Source organism: Solanum pennellii, chromosome 11, assembly GCF_001406875.1.
Source record: "Solanum pennellii chromosome 11, SPENNV200".
Lineage (NCBI taxonomy): Eukaryota > Viridiplantae > Streptophyta > Magnoliopsida > Solanales > Solanaceae > Solanum > Solanum pennellii.
The window spans coordinates 15,638,951-15,663,184 of NC_028647.1; the positions used below are offsets into that span (position 1 = coordinate 15,638,951).

The window sequence follows — 24,234 nt, forward strand, 5'->3', positions numbered from 1 at the left end:
CGTACTATTTCTCCAAGATTTGATCATCATTGACCAAGAATATACTTCACCAACAATTCATATATAGGAAAGTAGGTAAAAGTATGATATCATTAACGATATCATGCTTCAACTATCCTATAATTGAGATCACATTGAATACACTACATTAGCAATCTATAGAATGTAGAAGAACATAGGTCAACCTTACCAATTCTTCTAGCCTTGATCCACATTGGATAAATTTCACATAATTCACCATCAATAAACATAATAGGCAATAGCTATAAGAAATTCAACATGCTAGAATCATAATTCAATCAAAGAGAATCAAGATCACAATGCCCATAATATAGGCTAATTTGAGAATTTGAAGGAACATGGGTTCATCATGAAATTGGATTAAAACTCACTTTAAAATCAGTGCATTGACATAAATTCATAATAATCATGCTTTTCAAATAAATTTAAGAAAGAAACCATTGCTAGATTCAAAGATAGGAGGTTTGATCAAGAACATTCATTGAAATTATAGGAAGGAACTCCTTAGAAGGAAGGTTGACTAAGTATGAAGGATCACAATACATCACTGCATGAAAATACCATGAAATATTGATGAAGAATACATGGTAATCCAATCTACAAGTTTTTCTTGAGCTTCATCTCCAATAGAGGTTTCTAGAGAGGTTTCTTTTGGAAAGGGAAGTCTAGTTTTGAATAATGAATTGGGTATGGGGTTTTGATCTTAATAACTAACTTAATATACCCAAAAATACCAAAATTAAATGCCTAGGGTCAGGTTAGGATGTGGAGTGAAGTTCGCATTCATCCCTTAATGAAACAGTGCACTTGGCAGCAATTGGAGGCTGCATCGACGCCACCAAACGGTGCGTAGTAACCCCATTGACAGGCCGTACTGGAAGCAGTCGTTTGAGTCTTAGGGTTGTCATTTGTCTTGAGCCTTCCCAATGCTAAGTGTTGTAACAGGCCTCTCCATCGATGGGGCGTTACCAAGCCTACTAGCCATCGTTCTTCGGCGTAGGTAGACAATGCCAAGGTAGCGTCTAGCAGTGTTTGGGTCCTCCTTGAGGGCCTTTTGAGGGAACCCTTGGGGAGTCGTGCCCAGCAGTTTCCAAAGAAAATACACTCATAAGCAATTTAAAGACCTTACATATAAATTTCAACGAAAACTAACACGAAAACATGTCAAGACACACAGGCACGTCTCAAGGCAAACTTTCAAACTTCATTGGACGTTCTTGGACGTTTGACCTCCAAATGGCTTCAAATTAAGCATGTGTACTGTAAAACACTTATTTAAAATATTATAAACCTTTTTAGACACATGTGAGTCTGTAATCACCTTAATTAATTTTGAGGGTCTTATAAAACATATCGGTGAATGCCTAGTTTTGACAGACAATTGCTATGGGTGTGGTAAAAATGGTGACAAGGTTAGAGATTTATGGAATGTGAAGGGGAAATACAAGAGGAGTGGTCAATCAAGTGTTTCTAATGTTGATGCTCCAACAAAGAATCACTTTTATCCTCTCCGTTCTAGGGGTGAATAAGATAATTCTCCCGATGTGGTGACCGATATATTACAAGTCTTCTCCATAAATTTCTATGCTTTACTTGATCTGGATGCTACCTTGTCGTTTGTTACTCCTTTGGTAGCTAAAAAGTTTAATATTTTGGTCTATATCTTAAATGAACCTTTTATGGTGACTACACCGGTAGGTAATTCGGTGGTTGCAAAAAGGTATACAGAAATTTTTCTATAATTTTGCCCAATAGAGTTACCTATGTTGAATTAGTAGAACTTGATAAGGTTGGTTTTGATGTGATTTTGGGAATCATTAGGTTGCATGTTATTTTTCTTCCATTGATTGTAGGACAATAGTTGTCAAGTTTAATTTTCCTAATGAACCCGTAGAAGGGGGAAAATCCTATTCCTACAGGTCATATCATTTCCGGTCTAAAAGTAATGTAAGATGATCTCTAAAAGGTGTTTATACCATATTGTAAGAGTAAAAGATTTAGACTCCTAAATTCCTCCCATTGAGTTAGTCCTCGTAGTGAGGGAATTTCTGGAGGTCTTTCCTAATGAACTTCTTAAAATTCCTCCCGAAAGGGAAATTGATTTTGGTATATATTAGCTATCGGATACAAATCCCATTTTAATTCCTCCTTATCGATGGCTCTGGTTAAATTAAAAGATTTAAAGGCTCAACTGAAGGATTTACTAGACAAAGGCTTCATTCAACCAAGTATTTCCCCATGGGGTGCTCTGATTTTATTTGTGAAAAAGAAGGATGGGTCCCTTAGGATGTGTATTTACTACCGACAACTCAATGAGGTGACCATTAATAATAATATATCCTCTCCCTCGGATCGACGACTTGTTTTATCAACTCCAAGTAGCAATCTACTTTTCCAAAATTGACTGAGGTTGGGATATCACCAACTTAGAGTGAGAGATGAAGATATTCCAAAACGTCCTTTCGAATAAGATATGGTGACTATGAGTTTAGAGTGATGCCTTTTTGATTGGCTAATGCTCCGATGGAATTTATGGACCTAATGAATAGGGTGTTCCGGAATTACCTAGATGCCTTTGTGATTGTCTTCATAGATGACATGTTTGTATATTCGAAGAATGAGTGTGAACATATGGACCATTTGAGAGTGGTGTTACAAGTATTGAAGGAACACCAATAATTCACCAAATATAGAAAATGTGACTTTTGGTTAAGGTTGGTGGCGTTTCTTGGTCATGTCATCTCTAGTGAGGGTGTAGAGGTTGATCCAAAGAAAACCAAGGAGGTTAGAAATTGGCCTAGACCTTTGGCTCCAACTGATATAAGAAGCTTCTTGGGTCTAGCAAGGTACTATAGGAGGTTTGTAGATGCTTTTGCATCTATTCCATCTCCTTTGACCAAGTTGACCCAAAATAATTTGAAATTTGAGTAGTCGGAGGCATGTAAAAGAAGCTTCAAAATCTTGAAAGATATGCTTACCACCGCTCCGGTGTTGACTTTATCAGAGGTACAAAGGGTTTCGTGGTATATTGTGATGCATCCCAAATGGGATTGGGTTGTATCCTTATGCAACACAGGAAGGTTATAGTCTATGCCTCTAGGAAACTCAAGGTTCATGAGAAGAACAACCCAACTCATGATCTTAAGTTAGCAGTCGTGGTGTTTGCCTTGAAAATATGGAGGCACTACCTATATGGTGTTCATATTGATGTGTTTACCGGCCACAAGAGTCTTCATTGTGTGTTTACTCAAAAAAGAGCTAAATCTTTGACAATAAAGGTGGTTGTATTTGTTGAATGATTACGACATAAATGCTCTCTACCACCCCAATAAAGCCAACATGGTTGTGGATGCTCTAAGTCTTATGACCATGGGTACCGTCACAGGCACGACGGACTGTCATAAGCTCCGTAGGTGGTCTCTTCTGCATTTTTCCGCTCAAAATCTCCGCATTTAGCTTTTGACAGATTTCCTGCAAAACAAAGAGAAACTTATATCAAAATTAGCACAAAAAGGCTTTTGGACACACTAAACTTAAGGAAAAAGTATTAATTATACCGTGAAACCACGGTATATCAGTAGTGTGTCTAATGGGGAAGAAGACAAAAAATACTTAGTGAAAAATATTCATAGGTTGGCTCATTTGGGTGTTCGATTGGAAGATTCTCCTAATGGTGGTTTTATGGTCCATCTTAACTCTGAATCGTGTTTCGTGATTGAGGTGAAATCTAGGAAACACGTTGATCCATCATTGATAGAGTTAAAGGAATTGGTTCTTGGTAAGCTTAATGAGTCATTCTCCTTAGGGGGATGGTGTCTTGAGGTACAAAGAGAGGTTGTGCATGCCCAATGTGGATGATGTGAGAAATCGGATTCTAGAGGAAGCTCATGGCTCCCATTACTCAATTCATACGAGTTCTACTAAGATGTATCATGAACTTAGAGAAGTATTTTGGTGGGATGGCTTGAAAAGGGACATAGCAGAATTTATTGCAAAGTGTCTGAATTGCCAACAAGTGAAAGCCGAGTGGATTACTTTAAGAAATACAATTTCCCACTTGGAAGTGGAAAGACATTAATATGGACTTCGTAATGGGTACGCCTCGGACACTAAGGCAAAATGACTATATGGGTTGTTGTGGATAGGTTGACGAAATCCGCTAACTTTATTTTCTTAAGTCTACTTATTCGGCGGAAGAGTATGCAAGAATCTATATCAATGAGATTGTGAGTCTTCATGGGATCCCTTTATACATCATTTTGGATAAAGGTGCTCAATTTACTTCTCGATTTTAAAAGTCATTCCAAAAAGGGTTGGGTACTCAATGGAAATTAAGCACCACTTTTCATCCCCAAACGGATGGTCATGCGAAGCGTACGATTCAAACCCTTGGGGATATGCTTAAAGCTTGTGTTATAGATTTCAAGGGAAGTTGGGATGAACCCTTTTTTTTGGTTGAGTTCTCTTATAACAATAGTTACCACTCGAATTTATCCATGACTCCTTTTGAGGCTTTGTATGGTAGGAGATGTAGATCTCTGGTTGAGTCGTTTGAGATTGGCGAGCCTTCACTTTTTTGTCTGGAATCAATTTATAAGACTTTGGATAAAGTTCATATGAACCGATTGAAAATAGCCTATAACCAACAAAAGTCTAATGCCGACCATAGGAGAAGAGATTTAGAATTTGAAGAAGGTGATAAGGTGTAATTGAAAATTCCACCTATGAAAGGGTTGATGAGGTTTGGCAAGAAAGGAAAACTTAGTCCTCGTTATGTGGGTCCCTACAAAATTATACAAAGGGTTGACAAGTTTGCATACGAGTTGTGATTACCTAGTGAGCTAGCTTCGGTTCAATCGGTATTCCATGTCTCCATGCTTAAGAACTGCATTGGTGACCCCGAGTCAATTCTTCCTATTGAGGGTCTAAATGTGGATGAGAGTCTCTCTTATGAAGAAGTTTCGGTGACAATCCTTGATCATCAAGTGAAGAAGTTGAGGAACAAAGAGGTGGCCTCCGTAAATAGGTTATGGATAGACCACCTAGTTGAGGGAGTAACATGGGAGGTCGATGATGACTTGAAGTCCCGTTATCCTCATCTCTTTGCTAATTAAGGTTAGTTTTTCCTATTAATAATGAATAAATCTTAATTTGACTTGTTTGGCAATGATATGCATAAGCGTGGTAAAAGGTTTTTGTTAAACTGAGTTTTCATGGAAAAATGCTCTATTGCTTGATTTGCATTTATTTGTGCATTTGGTATGTTGTTGCCTTAATGAAATGATATTGAGTATGTTGATGTGTTTTGAAAGGAGTTTTGGAATAACTGATTTTTGATGTTATGTTGAGCTCATGTTGTTATTGAGAAGGTAGTTCCTCATGTAATGATTTTGAGATCTTATGTGTAGAAATTGATGTTTTGAGTTTCTATATGTAAATTCAGAGTGGTTATGTTGATTTGAGTGGTAAATCATGTTGATTATGTATGTTGTTGGTTGGGATGCTAGTACTGAGTCTATTCTTTCCCCACAAATGATTTTTAGTGTCATTCGGGGACGAATGTGCCTTGGGGGGGAGGAGAGATAATGTAACACTCCGAAAGTCTATGATCTACCTTAGAGCCTCACATTATGAGCTAATACTCGTATCACTGTTTTAAGAACTAAAATAATGTAGATAAAATATTTAGGAGGTGTTGGAGTTAAAACGTCAAAGAACATCCACGACGTCTGGTGAACTTGTAACATTGACTAGTGTGGTGTCTTGATGGTTTTAAGGAGGTGTATAACGGATTAATCATGGTTAGGTGATGAGAATGGTCATAGGTGCTTAATAGGGGTTAAATGTAAGATAATCCAAGTGAGGATTGACATCCTTCAAGGGCAAGCCAAAGCCAAAAGGCTAAGGCTGCTTAAGAAGGGAGGCTACTGCCTCACTCTTCAAAAGCATGACCACGACCAAGGTGGGGAGCTTGTGAAGTTTTTTTTGCCATGGGGAAAAAGAGGTCATTATACCTAGCTATTGGCCAAGGCTCCAGGAGCCACTTGACGACTCGTGGTGCACTTGACTGAAGAAGTGGGGCAACCGTTAAAATGCCTTAGCCAATTGAGGTGTGTTTGGCAAGGCGTTGGTGAGATACTGCGTAACAACATCACGATCCACTTAATGGGACGTGGTGCATATTTACGGAAGGGAGCAAGGTGTCTCGTGGTCTTGCCTTAAAAGGAAAAACAGAGATGGCTCATTTGGAGGAGCTACATCCTCACCTTCCAGGACCACCACCACGATCCATCACGCACTTAACGGACCGTGAAGTGGGGCATGAAGGTGGACGAGGGCTAAAAATTAAAGTGAAGTGGACTTCCGTTTTTGAAGTCCAACTTAATACGGGGTAGTTTGGGTATTTTGCGAGTGGACTATATATTGACTTTAGGTCAAAAGTCATTCATTTTCCCAGTCCAAAACACAAGCCCAAATTTTTCCCACTTCTCTGTACTTTCTCTCTCCATCCATCCTCCATTTAAAGAAGAAGAAGCTTGAGGAAGAAGACAATGTCTCCAAGATTTTCACTCAATTTTTATGGACAAAGCTTAATTAAGGTATGGGTTCTTCACTCTTGAGTTTCCTTTCCCCAAGAGTTTCTCTCAAAGTTGATTTTCAAATTATCCAAATCTTAGAGTTTTCTTTTACAAATGAGTTTTCTTCTAGAGTCGAAATTGGTGGATAATTGTGATGAATTATTATTGCCTATGATTAATTAAGTATATATTAATGAGAAATAGATATCAATTAAGTGAATTTTGTATGTATCAAGTCCTCCTCCCAATTTTCCCAATTCTTGGTTCTTGCTTGTACATTGATGGATGTAGGTGAAGGTGTGGGTCGTAATGCTTGTTATAGTTCGTTTATGGATTGTCTAGTACCTTTTTGCTGTTGGGATTGGACCTAGTTCTTAAATAATTCATGAAAGAATCCTTTCCTCTAAATCCTTGATATGTGATGAACTTGTAGATGATTAGTGTTATCCAATTGATTATGTTATTGTTCAATTCACTATATTATGAGCATAGTGATGTGGTTGTTGGATAACTGTGATGGATTTATGATAAGATCTTGAAGGAAGCTTATGACGGTGAATTGGTAAGACCTTGTGATCTTGATCCTTATTTCAATGATGATGTTCCATGGAAGTATTCATATGTGATCAGATTGAGCAGGTAATGGTATGCTGAATGTAGTTAAAATGTCATGACTATATGAATTGTGAGACGATGATATAAGGTTGATTGTGAATTACTTATATGCCTTATTATGAAATGATGATGATGATATGTTGATCTCACAAATGAAGGGTTGTAATGAAATGACTTTCTCATGCAATTCACAATGAGCTAATGATTATGATATAGAAGGGGTTAGTCTCTTATGACCTAAACTAAGCTATGATGAATACTAAAGGCATAAAGACATTTCAAAAAAGGGACATTAGCTTAGCACCGAGTGTACTATATGTGAGATGTGTCCTTTTCCAATGTGGGAAGGTAGGTTTTTTATTGTACTCATGAAATGGAGACTATAATGCAATGTGCAAAAAGAAGGTCCCAAGTATATCTCCTAGTTCTTGAACTATGTTGCCCCCATAGGAATACTAGCTAGTGGATCCTCCTAGATGATATGTTCATATTTTTGTACTACCTTGGCAAGTAGTCCACCTTCTTTCGGTGTAGGTTTTAATGACACCGGATTCCACATTTAGCTCTTGTGGTCTATGTCAGTTAAGGAAAGTGTTCCTGAAAGTAAAATAAAGCAATAAAGTGAACACTAACTAGGGTGACTTAAGGGGTTTTACTTAGTCTTTATAGGGGTATGGGACTCTATACATAGGTTGCACTAGTTGGCCTTGAGGGAAGTCCTAGAAGGTTGTTCTGATGTTCTTACAAAGTAAATGTTATGCATATGTTGACTTTACATATTTATGATCCTATATGATGTTTTTTTCATGTATGGACATGTTAATTAGTCTATATTGCTAAATATGATGATGACTACTCTTTATTCTATGTTATGTGGTGGTAGGCATTGCTTCTGATCCTTTGTTGGGTTTACTTGGTTGAGTAAGGTTATGGGGCTTTACTTGTTCATTGCACTTGTATACTTGATGGTGGGTTATGAGTAAGGGTCTTGCATGTGTTGTAATGCTATGAACTCTTATACATGCATTGTTGTTATAACATGATGTTGGAGTTGTTTTGATTATGTACTCAAAGATGCTTTTACAAATGTTGACTTGGTTATACTTTATGATGTTGGTCTCGTGTTGCATATGGTCTTATCTTAAGGAATATGTTATTTTTTCCTTGTATTGGTTCTTGGTTGTACATAAGGCTTTTCCAAGTAACTTAGCTTGGTTTTTAACAAATGTCCCCTTTAGCATGATTTCAAATGTTTTATGTGCATGTTTCCATACTTAGTACAAGTGTGTACTAACCCATATTTCTATGTTTCTACAATTATGTAGGTTTCAAACGTTGAGCTTCTAGAGATCCATTTAAAGAAGACTTGGATTCTCATTCTCCAAGTTTGATAGGTCCTCACCTTCTGAGGACGATGCAACTATCTAGCTAGTTGATGTTTTTTTAATCTTAATGACATTTAGATCCTTCTCTTTAATTTGAATACTATTGTTGTATATGCATGTATGTGGGTTTTGTTGTAATGAAGTATGGGCTATGCCCAAATGTTGTACTCGATCTAGATGGTTCAACTGTGAGACACTTCCTATTAGAATATCTTCGTATATTGTGTATGTGAACTAAAAGTAGAAGCCTAGAAAATGCTTCCTATGTGAGGATTCTATATATACTCTCTATGTATATATGATGTGTAATTGAGAGGTCTATGTGAACATCACCATATAGATGTATATGAAATGTTTTAAATTTTCTGCAATTTAACCGACTATATAATATGAAAAATGCTAAGAGGTTACTCTTAGTCCTCTATGAAGACGCCAACAACGGTTACATCTATGGGGTGCTCCCCGGATGTTACATAGTCCGTGCAATAAGAAGCTCATTCTGAAACTCGTATCAACCACCATCATTGAAGCATAACATGATAGTTGAGCGAACTTGAGGTTGTACTTTTGAAAACTAATAGATTCTTGTTTCAGATTCAAAAAAAATATCTTACTTTCGCTTCCCTTAGGTCTCGAGGAAAGAAATACCCTATGAAGGCATTTTCAAACATAGCCCATGTAAACTATGGTGCCCCTTCGACCCAGTGCTTCTTAGCAATGCCTTTGGGCTAGTAAGTAACTAACTCCATACACTTTGAATCAATAACATGCATGACCTCAAACACCTTCTGCAGTCTATCCACAAAGTATTCTGAATCCTCATTGAGATTTGACCAAGTGAACTTTGGTATAATCGTTCTTAGAAATTTTGAAACTTTGGATGAATTAATCCCCTCTTGATGTCCAGCTCATTAGTGACCAACTGTGTTGTTAGAACTAGAGTAAACATCTGAATCGTATTCCTGAAACTCATATCTCCTGAGGTGGTTGCACTTCTGGTGCACTAGGAACCTCTTGATTTTAAGGATAAGTATTCCTACTAAAGCGATGTCCTCGAACATCTCTTCATGGAGGCATGATCTAAAAGATAAGCGTAAGCACGAGTTAGAAGAAATTTTCATAGAGTTGAACTCTATTGCACGAACATGAATAAAACAAAGAGAATTGTTTCTTAATGTTGTAGCCTCCTAATCATAGATGTGACGTGCTTCACACCGAAAATAATGACACTAAAGACACGGCTGTCACATCCGGGGAGCGCACCCTAGACGTAACCGGCGTCAGCGTCCTCTTTTAGGACTATGCCTAGCCTTTTAGCTTACATCATTAGATTCATAGGTCAAAAATACGAAAACTTTAAAAACTTTTCATTACTTCTATATGGAGGTTTACACAGACCTCTACAAACACATATATCGAGCATACATAGACCCTTCGTATATAAAGATTAATTAGTCTTCTACTTTTAATGCTCATAGATACATAGAAATATAACATAGTCTTAAATAGTCAACTCATCTCATAACCATCTAATAAGAGTATAAAAATTTGGACCAAGCCCACACGTCAATAGAACAACACAAAGTCTACGTCAAGTCATAGGTATGTACATCACAAGAACAACATATTCGTTAAGTCATGGACATGTACATCACAAGACCAACAACACAAAGTCTATGTCAAGTCAACATGCATATCATATAATTGAACACATAGTCAAAGTAACTCTATCATCAAGTTATGATAGCAACAAGCATGAATACGAGTACATTTTAACATGACCAAAGCAAGAAAATAACCCATGAACCCTTATTAAGTCAACAAGTGTGTTCACCAAGTAAAGACCCACAACCTTACTCAATCAAGTAATCCAAAAAGAATCATGATCAACATCCCACTTCACATGGCATGGCATTTAAGAGTACATACCATCATACTCTAACAATGTAGACCAACACATATTCATAAGTGAAACTAATCAACAAATAGTATCAGCAATGTGCAAGTTCATCATATACATATCATATACCATTATAAGCATATTCATACATAAGATCCTCCTCCTAATACTTTCTTCAAGGATAAATAGTGCAATCTTTAGGTAGAGTCCCATACCCTTACCTAGACTAAGCTAAACCCCTTAGGTCATCTTAGTTAGATTTCACTCTTTTATTTCATTTTACCTTTCGTGAACATATTACCTTATCTGACATAGACCACATGAGATAATGTGGAATCCGGTGTCCTTGAACCCTACACTGAAGGAAGGCGGACTACTTGCCAAGGTTGTAACAAAATATGAACATAGCAACTACATGGATCCACTAGCTAGTATTCCTATGGGGGCAACATAGTTCAAGAACTAGAGATATAGTTGAGACCCTCTTTATGGTACATGCATTATAGTCTCCAATTTCAAGAGTACATTACTGATCCTACCTTCCCTATGTGGGAAGGGACACTCCTCACTCTAGTTCACTCGGTGCTAAGCTAGAGTCCCTTTTTGAAATGTCTTTAATGTCTTTAATAATCATCATAGCTTAATGTAGGTATTATGGTACATCCCTTGTATAATCATCATCATCAGCATCATCATAGCTCAATAAAAATTGCATAAGTATATTCCTTTCGTTAAAATACATATAATCGAGGTTAGCACATATACATAGTCACATCATATTAAGACACATTGGTAATTAATCATTATCCTTATAACATTTACATATTATCCAAAACCTCATCAACCATAGTCAAGACATTTCAATTCAACACCATACCAACCGTATAAATCTTAATACAAGGCATACTCCAATATAACATCATGACTTAATCACAAATAACCATAATTGAAGTAAAGATTTGGGATTGCAAGACTTACCAAGTCTCCTTCATAATTCATCATCTCAACGCAACATGGGTATAGTATCATCACATAATTATACCCAACATGATAACAATGATAATTGAATCATTACATCACAATTCATCACTAGTTCATAGCTTAAGATAAGAGGGTTAGGTCAATTCCATAATATACTTAATACCCTAAATCAATTACTCAAGAACTAGCATGATAGGACCATAATTCACCCTAATCTATTTATAATTGATACAATAACATCATCTAGTAGTTATCAGCTTGAATGAGTGAAGACAATGTAACAGGATCAATACATCAATCTGAAGTGAAAACCATTTAAGCTTTACAATAGAATATATAACGAAAGAAACATGAAATTAATGTACTTTACTTTGGGGGGAATTTCATTAACCGACAACCATTACTGTGAGCCAAGCAATGATATAACATTTCGTCCATGTTGCAAGGGTCATCCTATACTTTGTTGTGGTATATCATGATATTGTGACTATGAATCAATCTAGTAGACCTTCTTAGAGGAAGTGAGGAGTCACATGAAGATTCAATGGTATCTTATCCTATGTTGGCTACATAGTTTTATATGACTTATGAGTTATAAAAAAAATTCAAATCCAATTCGGTGCTCGATACTACTCCCAAAATAAGTGATATATTTTATGCTCAATTCACCCATTAAAAAGAATGGACTTATTACTTTATTAAAATAATTCTTAAAAAAATTAGACGTGTTGACGTTCTCAAAACATGGACTTATCACTTATCTTTTAAGTCCAACATAGGAATATATAACATTTGAAGTTCTTAAGTTTTCTTGAAATGGAGTCTTTAAGCTTTCCCCTTACCTTACGTTTATTTTGAGTGTAAATTAAGACATGTGAGTGGGATATTTAGACTATATCATGGATTAATAGAGACATTAAGAGTTAATAACAAGAAGATAACGAATATACAATTCAAAGAAAGACATACGGGACGAAACCAGTGAAAAGAAAAGGACAGGCGACCCAGGCATACTCATGGCACAACGCAGAGAAGGAATTAAACTTTTGGTTGCAAATAGACTTTTGAGATAAAATACTATGTATCATCTCCATGACGCGGAGACGAGGTGATCTACTAAAGAAGGAAATTTTAAGCGTTTTCATGTCGCGGACCTGGACGCGAATATTTGGCCTTTTTGTTTTCCTTTTCCAAACTCACAATAATTCAAAAACCAAATGCAATTTCATTGAAATTTAACTCAAATTCTATCAACAAACATGAACCCAATTCAATTTAATTAAAATATCACTCAAATTATATCAACAGATACCACTCATTCGCAAGACCCTTACCTTAAGAACTCAAAACCTTCATTTTTAAAGAAAGGGGCTAATATTTAACAACTCTTAAAAAATCCTTATATAAATAATTTGTTTGACAAATTCAGTGATTGGAACGAGGATGAACAATTCCACCACTATAAGAAACCTCATATACCAGGAAAGAACAATATTCTTGGTGAAATTCCTCAATTCTTGAAGAACACTTGAACTTAGCCCGTTCATTCTTCTTGAAACTTAATCATAAAACCCTAAGCATGATTATTGAGAATATAATTAAAAAATTAGTTTGGGTCAAGAGAACTTGTTGTTCGCAACAAATTTTCGGAAGCACTGAAAATCGACTACAACAAAAATAAATCAAAGAAAAATATGATTTTATTAATGAATCGTATGAGTACAATTATGTTGTTCTCTTGATTCTTCTCTCCTAAGTTTCTTCGTGATTCAAGGTCCATCTGTAGTGTATTTCTCGAATGTAGGATGATGTAGACCTCCTTGAGATGTATTTGATCTTCAGGAATGTCGGAAAGCCCTTCGTTGTTGCAAGTTGATCTCCGGTAAGAACCCCGTTGATCAATCATTTGAAGAGCTATGTAGTTGATTTTTTAGATCATGTATACCTCCTTGAGATTTATTTGATCTCCGTGAACATCCAGAAGCGCTTCGTCGTTGCATGTTGATCTCCAGGAAGAACTCCATTGATCATTCCTTCGAAGAGCTATGTCGGTTATGTTGTAGCTTTCTCCAATTGCAAAATGCTTTTTGAATTCTTTTCTCCCTCCTGAATGTCATGTCCATCCCCTATTTATAGTTGTAAGGGGTGGACAAGGTTTCTTGTGATTGGCCAAAGGATGTCATTTTGACACTTGGCGCATAGTGATTCATTCTTGCATTTGACTGGGACTACCACCTCATTTGGACACGTGGCATCACAATGTTTGTCTTTGATGTCTAGTCACGATGGCACGTGCATGAGTTTGGGCTTTAAGGTGAAGTGGACCTTGGACTTGAATTTAATAAAAATGGATTTATTTATTTGTAAAGCCCAAATTAATCATTTAGCTCAAATAAACATGGATTTAATCCAAATTTTGTATGAATTAAATCCAATAAAATTTGTGTGTCTACAGATGCCCCCTACTTCAAGCCTTGTTGAAGTTTAGGTCTGCCAACACTTGGTGACAAGACTTGAAGTATTCATGTAGAGTAATTTTTTTAGATGTGTCAATGTGTATGCTTGTCGAATTTGACGATGAAAGTTGAAGTCTTTATGAAGGCATTGTTGAGACTTCAAGAGTATTTGTTTCTTGTCATTGCATTCTAACTAGGTCACTACAAATGATTTTTTTGTAGTGATCTCAAATATTTTTTAAAACATTCTTGCTTGACAACCACGTGGACCCTCTATATTGATTTCTAATAGATAGGTCTAGTGAGTAGTAACATTGTGTGATCCTCCTTGCAAGGTTTGAGAAGAACAAGAAGATTGATTGGATCTTGACTCAATAAAAGGATTGTTGTCTTTCCTTTTGTTGATTTTGTAAGAATCATTCTTGACATCTCAAGACTTATTGCTTTACTTTTGAGTGCTAGCAACTTCCATTTATATGGTATGATTAATATGATTTGATTCTTCCAATTTTCCCAAAAAATTCCTTATACAAGAAATAACAATTATTCAAAGGAACTTCTGTATAAGAATCTCCCATGTACAAAATATTGATCAAAGAATCATTGGAAAAATAATTCTTCTAACCAAATCAATGTGGAACTTCAAATATGGTGTCTTCTTTTCTCAATCTCGTGCAGTCCCAACAAAAATTTATTTTCTTAGAGTAAAAATGTCCAAATGACGAGCGGCTTGGATTGGAAGAAATAAGATTTGTAGTACTGCAACCTATCCGAAAATCAGTCTTAAAAACATCCAGATTGTCGGGAATTAATTTTGGAAGTCGGATCCCAAATCTGTCAGTTCTTCTCACATGTATGCACGATCTTGTCAAAACATCAGCTTTTTGATGTAGGAACATTCAAACGATGAGCGACTTGATTCTAGAAAAACTAGACTTTGAGTACTTCAACATATTAAAAAATCACAGTTAGAAACCTTTTGAATAGACAGGAATCAATTTTTGAAGTTGAACCCTAAATCTGGACGTTCTTCTCACAGCTACGCGCGATCTCGCCAAAACATCTGCTTCTTGGTGTAGGAACATTCAGACGATGAGAGGATTAATTCTGGAGAAACTAGACTTTGAATAGTACGACATATCCAAAAATCACATTTAGAAACCTTTTTGATCGATGGGAATCAATTTTTGAATTTGGACCCTAAATCTGGACGTTCTTCTCACGGCTATGCGCGATCTAACCAAAACATCAGTTTCTTGGTCTAGGAACATTCAAACGATAAGAGGCTTGATTCATAAAAAACTAGAATTTCAGTACAACGACATATACAAAAACCACAGTTCGAAACCTTTTCGATCAACTGGAATCAGTTTTTGAAGTTGCACCGTAAATCTAGACGTTCTTCTCACGGCTATACGCGATCTCGCCAAAACACCATTTTCTTGGTGTATGAACATTCAAAAAATGAGCGGCTTGATTATGGAGAAACTAGACTTCGAGTATTATGACACACCAAAAAATCACAGTTAGAAACCTTTCAGATCGACCGAAATCAATTTCTTAAGTTGGATCCTAAATCTGGACGTTCTCCTCATGGATTTGTGTCTTTTGGATTTTTCTTGTTTCTCTTCCTTGCAGGTAATGGCTGTGGTTTTGCATCTTTATTTTGCGTTGATATGTTCTTAAACAGGGTATATTGATTTTCAAGATCATATTTGACCATAATGCAAAACTTCGTGCTATTGGCACCTCTATGTCGAACAAGATTGTTGTGTTGCTGCTCATGTTTGTCATGTCATATTGAAGGGTCATGCACTTATTCCATGTATTATCATAAGTATATCAACCAAGAAAAAACTTCATGTAGTTGGAACCGATGGCTCCAATTTTTATTCTCTTTTTTTGTTTCAGATTTCCAAAGGAGCGTCACCAATCTCGACATCTTATCAAGAAGATGTAAATAACATTCATAATTTCAAAGGAACACATGATGTACCTACTCTTCTGATTGTAGTTATCGCATATTAAAATTTAGCGTGGCATCTACATTTTCAAACATGGATTTGACAAACAATCAGTTCGTGTTTCAGCTTAAACCTTCATCGCAAAGTTGGTTGAGAAAATCGACTTCTTTAGCTTTCATTGGAGACTTGGCGAGACACTACTTGGAGAATTCACCTTTCTTGTGGCATTGGTGGAATCAACTTGTCACTTCGAAATCAGCTTACAATTTTATCATTCTCGACTTTTCAGCTTAGCGCGTCTGTAGTATAAAATTCACAACTCAAAGTAGGAGTATTGAAATTGCGATTTTCTTTTTTTGATGGAAAAACAAATCAAGGAACTACACTATGTGTCTAAATCACGGACAAAACCTTTACGGATTTTTACAAATATTTCTTCTCATTTGAATTTCAAAATCTGATGGTCTATTTCGCAGCTTTGAGCAATCGTGGTAGAAACTCTATAACTTGGAATAGAAACCTCTGAATCACAAGCCAATTTTTACGTTGCGAAGAAGACTTCATGAATTTCAATATACGTGAAAAACATGGTTAAAACCTTTGTGAATTTTTACAGTTGCGCCTTTGAAGTCAGCTAAGATGTCTTGCTCAACTCTTCTCTTTTGCTCATTTGTGACATATTTGAACTCATATGCTACCTATATGATTTTAAAGAGCTAGTGTGATGATCCAGCAATGCCACCAATTTTTTTTTACTCATTTGACTGAACTTAGAGTGATTACTCCAAGCGCCTACATACCTCGAGAAAGAGGATCAAGTCATATTGTAGTTCAAGATGATGAGTTTTTTTAGGCTGTACACAGTTTATACTCTTGCGGGCCAGGAGTAACATGCAGTTTATGCTCATACCTTAAGGAGCATTGTATCTTGCATTTTAGGCTCGTACGTTGAGGAGCATTTCACGGAAGAATTCCATCAATGTAACTGGTTTTCTAACCTTTTGTGATTAATCATTAATGCAATTCACTTTGGAGTTGGATTTCATGCTTTCAAATTGCTGAACTTGATTTATAATTGATTTTGTGTTAACTTTTGAAAATTGGAGTTTAGAATTACCTTGATGATTCTGCCTTTTGCGAGCGACCAAAGTCCAAGTGTCATCGACCTCTTTATTTAAGAAGGCATCTACCTTTGATGTGTTTGTTGTTTTCTTCAAGACGGAAACTTCAACTGGTTCAAAGCTCCCAAACTGCAGTATGATGACATCTTCTTCAATTTTTGGCGATGACACAGTATGTAGAACTTCTGTAATTGAATCATAATATAGTTTGACACTACCATGGTATATCTCAGTTGTCTCACCATCGTCAGTGATCATCTTTCCCTCTCATACCAATGTCATGATCTTTTCCTTTAAAGTGAAGAATTTTGTGGTGTGATGACCAATGATGCGGTGAAATTTATAATACATAGGATCATCAACTTTATTGGATTCTTAGGGTTGCTTTGACACTGGCTGTACAATGATTTTCTTGGTTAGCAGCTCGTCAAGAATCTCAAGAACATCAGAGTCTGGAAAGAGATATTCTTTTACATGTAATTCCTTCAAAGTAGATTGATTTTTCACTTTTTCATTTGGTAATGTGCTACAATCTATTTGAACTTTTGTATCCCGGAGGCTTTCATAGAAGTTGTGGTTACCGCCATGGATTCATTAGTAGTATAGTCTAACGACTCTTTGAATTGTATGTCTTCTTTTTTTTGGATTAAAGACATGTGATGTCTTTCCATGGCTTACAATGCTCAACTCCATGTCATGAGCTCGTGTAGCTAATTCTTCAAAAGTTCGAGGCTTAATCCCTTGAAGGATATATATAAGGCCCCAATGCATCCCTTGTATACAAATTTCGACTGCAGAGATTTCAAAAAGTTGATCCTTGCAATCTAAGCTCAGCATTCGCCAACGATTGATGTAGTCCACAACAAGTTCATCTTTACCTTGTTTTGTGTTTGTCATTTCCATCATGCTCACTGTACAGCGAGTACTGTAGAAATGATTGAGAAATTGATTTTCTAGTCGTCCCCAACGGTCAATTGATTGAGGCTCCAAGTCCATATACCAATCAAAGGCGTTTTCTTTTAAAGAACGGACAAAATGCTTGACAAGAAGATCATCATGTGTACCGGAACTGCTATAAGTCTTAACGAAACGGGAATATGTTGCCTCGAATTTCCCGTTCCATCAAATTGCTGCAATTTTGGTGGTTGATATCAAATTGGCATTAGTAAACCCTCGATTCGCTTATAATACAACTTTGAATATCCTAAGGAACTTTGTGATGGACCACCATATTGAGCTTTAGTTATGTTTGTGATCATATCTTGTAGTTTTTGAACTCTTAGAGTGGCAGTTGAAGCAGACTGTTTTGCGCTTTAAGAGTCAACTGACTTGTTGAGAGAATCAATATCAACTTTTTCTTGAGTTTTTAGATTATGATGTGACTCTTTAGAGTTGTAGAGATCTAACTTGCTCATAAGTTGCGCAATTTGAAGATTTTTGTTATCAATAGACTTCTTCAAGGCTTCAATTGTTTGCTCCATCATTGTGAACTTCTCATCCATGTCAGTTGCATCAACCATAAAGGAGTTAACTTTGTTGAAATTGAAGAATCTGTTGAACTTTTAGATTCACCAAAGTTGAAGCCAGAGTGAGAAAGTTCATCAAACAATTTTGAGTGTCATTTGAGAATTCCTCTTTCTTGGCATCTCCAAAGAGGTGAAATATTCAGATCCATTCAAGAAACTTCCCTTGAACTTACGTCGAATGATTGGATCAACATCACTAAAATCAACAAATGTGGCAACACTAGAGTCCTTGCATGAAATATCATTGATCTTCTTGAAGGCCATTACAGAGTTGAACTTCTTGTTTTTTTTTGTAGGAGGGAGATATGAGCAAAAATTGTCCCACTAGGCGTGCCAAATTTGTTTGCAACATATTTTCATAAGCACTGAAAATTGACTGCAACCAAAATAAATAAAAGAAAAATATGATTTTAGTAATGAATCGTGTAGTACAATTCTGTTGTTCTCTTGATTCTTCTCCACTATATTTATCCGTGATTCGAGGGCCTTCAATAGCATATTTCTCGAATGTAGGATGATGTATACCTCCTTGATATGTATTTGATCTCCAGGAATGTCGGAAAGCGCTTCGTTGTAGCAAGTTGATCTCCGGAAAGAACTTTGTTGATAAATACTTTGAAGAGCTATGCAATTGATGTTGTAGCTTATGCAAACCCCCTTGATACGTATTTGATCTCCGAGAATTTCGGGAAGCGTTCGTCGTTGCAAGTTGATCTCCGGGGAGAACTCCGTTGATCACTCCTTCGAAGAGCTATGTCATTGATGTTATAGCTTTCTCCAATTGCAGAATGTTTGTTGAAGTCTTTTATCCCTCCTAAATTTCATGTCCATCCCCTATTTATAGTTGTAAGGGGTGGACAAGGTTGCTTGTTATTGGCCAAATGATGTCATTTTGACACTTGGCGCATTGTGATTCGTTTTTGCATTTGACTGGGACTACCACCTCATTTGGACACATGGTGTCACCTTGTTGGTCTTTGATGTCTAGTCACTATGGCACGTGGCATAAGGTTGAGCTTCAATATGAAATGGACCTTGGACCTGAATTTAATAAAAACAGACTTGTTTATTGGTAAATCCCAAATTAATCATTCAACCCAAATAAACATGGATTTAATCCAAATTTTGTATGAATTAAATCCAATAAAATTTGTGTGTCTACACGTGCTAAGAGAAGTAGGGGGAAAAGGACAAGACCAAACTGCCTTTTCCTAAAAATGATGAAATGCCTTAAATGGAGAGTCTTCACTCAAACAACCATAACTTTTTACATGGAGCTCGATATTGCAAACTTGGAGGCGTTGGAACGAAGATGCAAAGAACTTCCATTTGATACCTCATGGGCCACCTAACTCTTTATGTGTGAAAATGTGTAGTCATTTAAAGTTGATCTAGAACGTGAAAACTGACAAAAGTTCAAGGTGTTACAATAATCTAACCTACATTTCACATTAATATCCACGATCACCATAATGCCAAATCATAGTCTAACCCTCCTATCACATTTATATTCACGAATACCAAACAAAATTATTTTTCCTTCACAATTTCTTATACCAACTCTTTAACCCATTTAGTCTTGTACATGATATTGACACCATAAACCAATCCAATCATCTTGACTCACATCTCCATAATCAAATGAATTCTAAGACCACTAGGCAAACTATCTATTAAATAAACCAATAACATCATAAAAAATAGGAACACGGTTTAGAAACAATAGAATTGAGTCCCCATAAACTTAACTTAATAGTTAAAACAATTATAATCATAATTATAATATAGCTTGAACTCCTAGTCCTTTCCTTCAATTTATATGCACAACCGCAATATCGTAAACATATGTCAATCACAAATAAGAACAATCACGAATACAGAGATTCATAATGTCAATATTGTGAAATCAACCAACACTAGAATAAACTAATGCATGAAACATGTCCCACATGATCACAAATGCACATACCTGGTCCTCTTATGGGACGATAAACACATACCTAATCATCTCATTAAACTCAACCTCAATCTATTTGTGTGCTGACGTGGTGTACTCGATCCATCCATGGTTAATGTATTGGTGTGGTATCTGAATCATTTTGAGTTAGTGTGTTGATGTGGTATCCGAGCCAACTATAAATGGATATCTTTATACCCGGCGTGGTACCTGAGCCAACCTCTAGTATATACCAGGCGTAGTATTCGAGTCAACCATGAGTATATCATGTACCATGTGTGTTACCTCATTTTAGCAGCCCAACCTGTTATAGAGACACTATTATAACACAAATTTACCCTGTTATAGTGGTCTGAGTGTAACTAGTGGAACACATCCCACTATAGCAGCCCCGACAAAACATCACAAACTCAAACGTATGAAAAAAGACTATTTTTAGAACACAACTTCTTTCCTTGACGTCCTGACACATACCTTTCACAACAAAATTAATTCCAGAAGCTCTACTTGCCCGAATTTGATTCAAAAAGGTCTTATGGACTCCTGAATGCCTTGGCTACAAGAATATCTCAATCAAACCTCAACGTTACACCCAGCCATTCCCGAGTGACCCTAGACTTCACCTAGCCCATATCTCATATGAGGATGACCTAGCCCAAAAAAATGGTCTCATATGAGGACAACCTAGCCAAAAAAAATTAGTCACCATCCGAAAAGTTTTTAGCCCAAATTCTTTCGCTATTGGTTTACTCATAATGATTGGGTTAAGTCGTTACATATTATCAGTTATAAAGGTACATGAAGTTATTTTATTTGAATTGTAAAATGATATTAAAAGGAAAAATGATCATTTTCTACTTGTTTATTTGTTAAAGTGATTTTAAAAGAAATATAAAATTAAGAATAGGGTTTTATATGCCATAATACTAATTATTATGTTTCATCATAGTAACCCCATCATTAATTTTCATTTCGATAACGATAAAAAAATTCTAATTAAATTTAAAAAAATTATTTCTTATATTTTTTACGAATTGAAGTATGATAAACATTTTCTAGTCAAAAAATCATCATTAGAAAAACAAAATGTTTAAAAATAAAAGAAATAATAATATATAAGGAAGGAAAATTTGAAGATGAATCTTTTCCCAGGAGCTGGAACAACATGTTCTTCCTGCCCCGATCAACGCCAAAAGTGGGTTGGTCCCTACCATAAAGTATTCATATTTCCTGAAGAAAGTATTTTTTTTTCTTGATCTCTAAGATATTTCATAAAACTCTGTATGGATCCTCAATCACCAATCCTTGCATAAACATGGGTTGTGCTCGAGAGACTATGAATCGATTCTACCTGCGAATCGAACGACTATTAAAGGAAATACAAAAGAAAGTGTAAACCTAAGCCAAGAGCTCAATTCAGATTTATAACATCTTCCACCCTCTTAATTAAAGATTTAGTCACTGCCAACAAAAACATATTGTATTTACTAGTTCAAATCGATTCACAAAACTACTTAAAAGTCTTATTACGCAATTTCACCAGTGTGTAATACATCTAACATTCTCAATATTAAACGATTTTGGCAAGCCTATAGCAAGACTTCTCTATGGGAATCCCCCCTCCCCGGGTAGAGGAGACATGCCTAGTCATATATATATATACACACACACACATGCGCGCATGCACACACATACATACATTTGGGAAAAGGGGCACTTTTGACTCATATGATAAAAATAAAGACTTTTTTACCAAACTATTGAAGACAAGATTTTTTTGCACCAAACTATTAACTGAGTGCATGTCTGTTCATTTTAAGGGCATTTTGACCATTCCGATGTTTATAAGATGTATAGAATCAGATATGATACAATTTTTTTGAGTGATCCTAACTATATAGAAGCCAGTATATAAATAGTATAATAATAGGTATATTAACATAGGTGAATCTGGGTTTTTAAGAAAAAGGGTGCATCATTGCAATAATGATTTGTTTTGTCATATATTATTTTTGTTAGTTTGTTCATTAATAAGAGAAATCATAAACTAGAAAAAAAAACTACCACAACCTTTAACGCTGATTATTTTTCTAGATTATTGACTTGAAATTAGAGACTTGAAGCTTCATCTTTATGTGGAAAATAAAAGACTAATTTGAAGAGAGAAGAAAAACACTATCGGAACTTGAAAAGAGGGTGGGAAGGAACTTTGAAAGATTTTATAATTAGTTTTTAATGAAAAAATGTGTTTTTAATTAATAAAAATAAATTGAAGGAAATAGGGGGTGGCGGGGATCAAACTTGCAACCTTGATGTTAAAATTTGACCGTCAAACTAGTGAGCCATCCAACCATCTTGAGAATTGATTCCACAAGTTTTAATTCAAGATATTCTTTAATAATTCTACAAGTAATGTATCGAGTTTAGTCGGATGACCATGTGTTCCGGTGACCCAAATTTAACACAAATTTGCCCCTTGGGCTGGGTATACACCTATTCCTTTGTACACAAATGTAGATGTATTTGATCAGGTTAGAGAATGCTTGAACCAGGGGTCTCGGAAAAAATGATGTATATATGTGTATACATGTATTATAATTGAATAATTATTACCTTTGTCACCCAGTAACTTAAATGCAGAAGAACTCAAGTGGCAAAGGAAGGGGTCTGCCATCTACGAAACCATAGTTCGAACGACACCAACAACATCTACTGTTTTGTTGTTCCTTTTTTGCTTTTTTTTTCTTTTTCTCCAATTATTTTTATTTATTTACTATTCTTTATTTATTTTAAATTGACCCCTTTCCATAATTAGTTTTTAGTATTTTTTTACTTCCCCTTGTACTAATTTTCTTTTTCTCCAATTATTCTTATTTATTTACTATTCTTTATTCATTCAAATTGACCACTTTCCATAATTAGTTTTTAGTATATTTTTACTTCCTCTTGTACTAATTTTCTTTTTCTCCAATTATTCTTATTTATTATTTATTCTTTATTAATTCAAATTGATCCCTTTCCATAATTAATTTTTATTTTTTTACTTCCTCTTGTACTAATTATTAAAATCTTGATACGTGTGTAACATGTTTATTTTTTTAATTAATTAGCAAGTATTGAATTATAAGCGTCAAATAAATATTATTAAGAATATATCTAAATGGAAGTTTTAAAAAAGACATAAATTTTAAAAATGATGAATATTAAAGTCAGATTTTTTATAATTTTAAGTTTCTTTCGATCTTCACCGACGTTCTTCTAAGTAAGATGACTACGCTTAAAATACATTTTTATTCTTTTCCTACTATGTATCTCCAACAACACATAGGTCAATGAAAGATGAATATATTATATTAATACTATAATATGGTTTATACAAACTCAAATTTTAATGTGAAATTTTTTTCCTCAATGTTTCAGCAAATAAGACATCTAATTTCGAAAAGGAAATAAAAATTAAATTTTTTAGTTATCTCTAATCACAAAATATCTAAAAGAAATATTACTAACATGCATATTTGATCGATTTATTTATCAAAAAATAAATCAAAAACTCAAATTGTAACCAAAAATTAAAGCAACCAATCCTTTATCACTTCACTCCATCCCTAACAACCCCCATAAAAAATTCCACCCAACCCCCCACCCCCTACCAGCCATTCTCCCCCACACCCCATGCCAAAAAAAATTAGCAATTTTTTTTAAAAAAATACCCCCCTCCAACCCCCCT

General features: G+C 35.5%; 1 protein-coding gene across 1 annotated transcript in view; it reads right to left on the reverse strand.

The window, feature by feature from the left end:
- Positions 1-17,279, reverse strand: part of LOC114074714 — a 73,669-nt gene extending 56,390 nt beyond the window's left edge. Inside the window, exon 1 of the mRNA XM_027912707.1 lies at positions 17,018-17,279. Coding sequence (XP_027768508.1) covers positions 17,018-17,279 — 262 coding nt within the window. The remainder of the gene's footprint in view (positions 1-17,017) is intronic.
- Between the last annotated feature and the right edge of the window lie 6,955 nt (positions 17,280-24,234).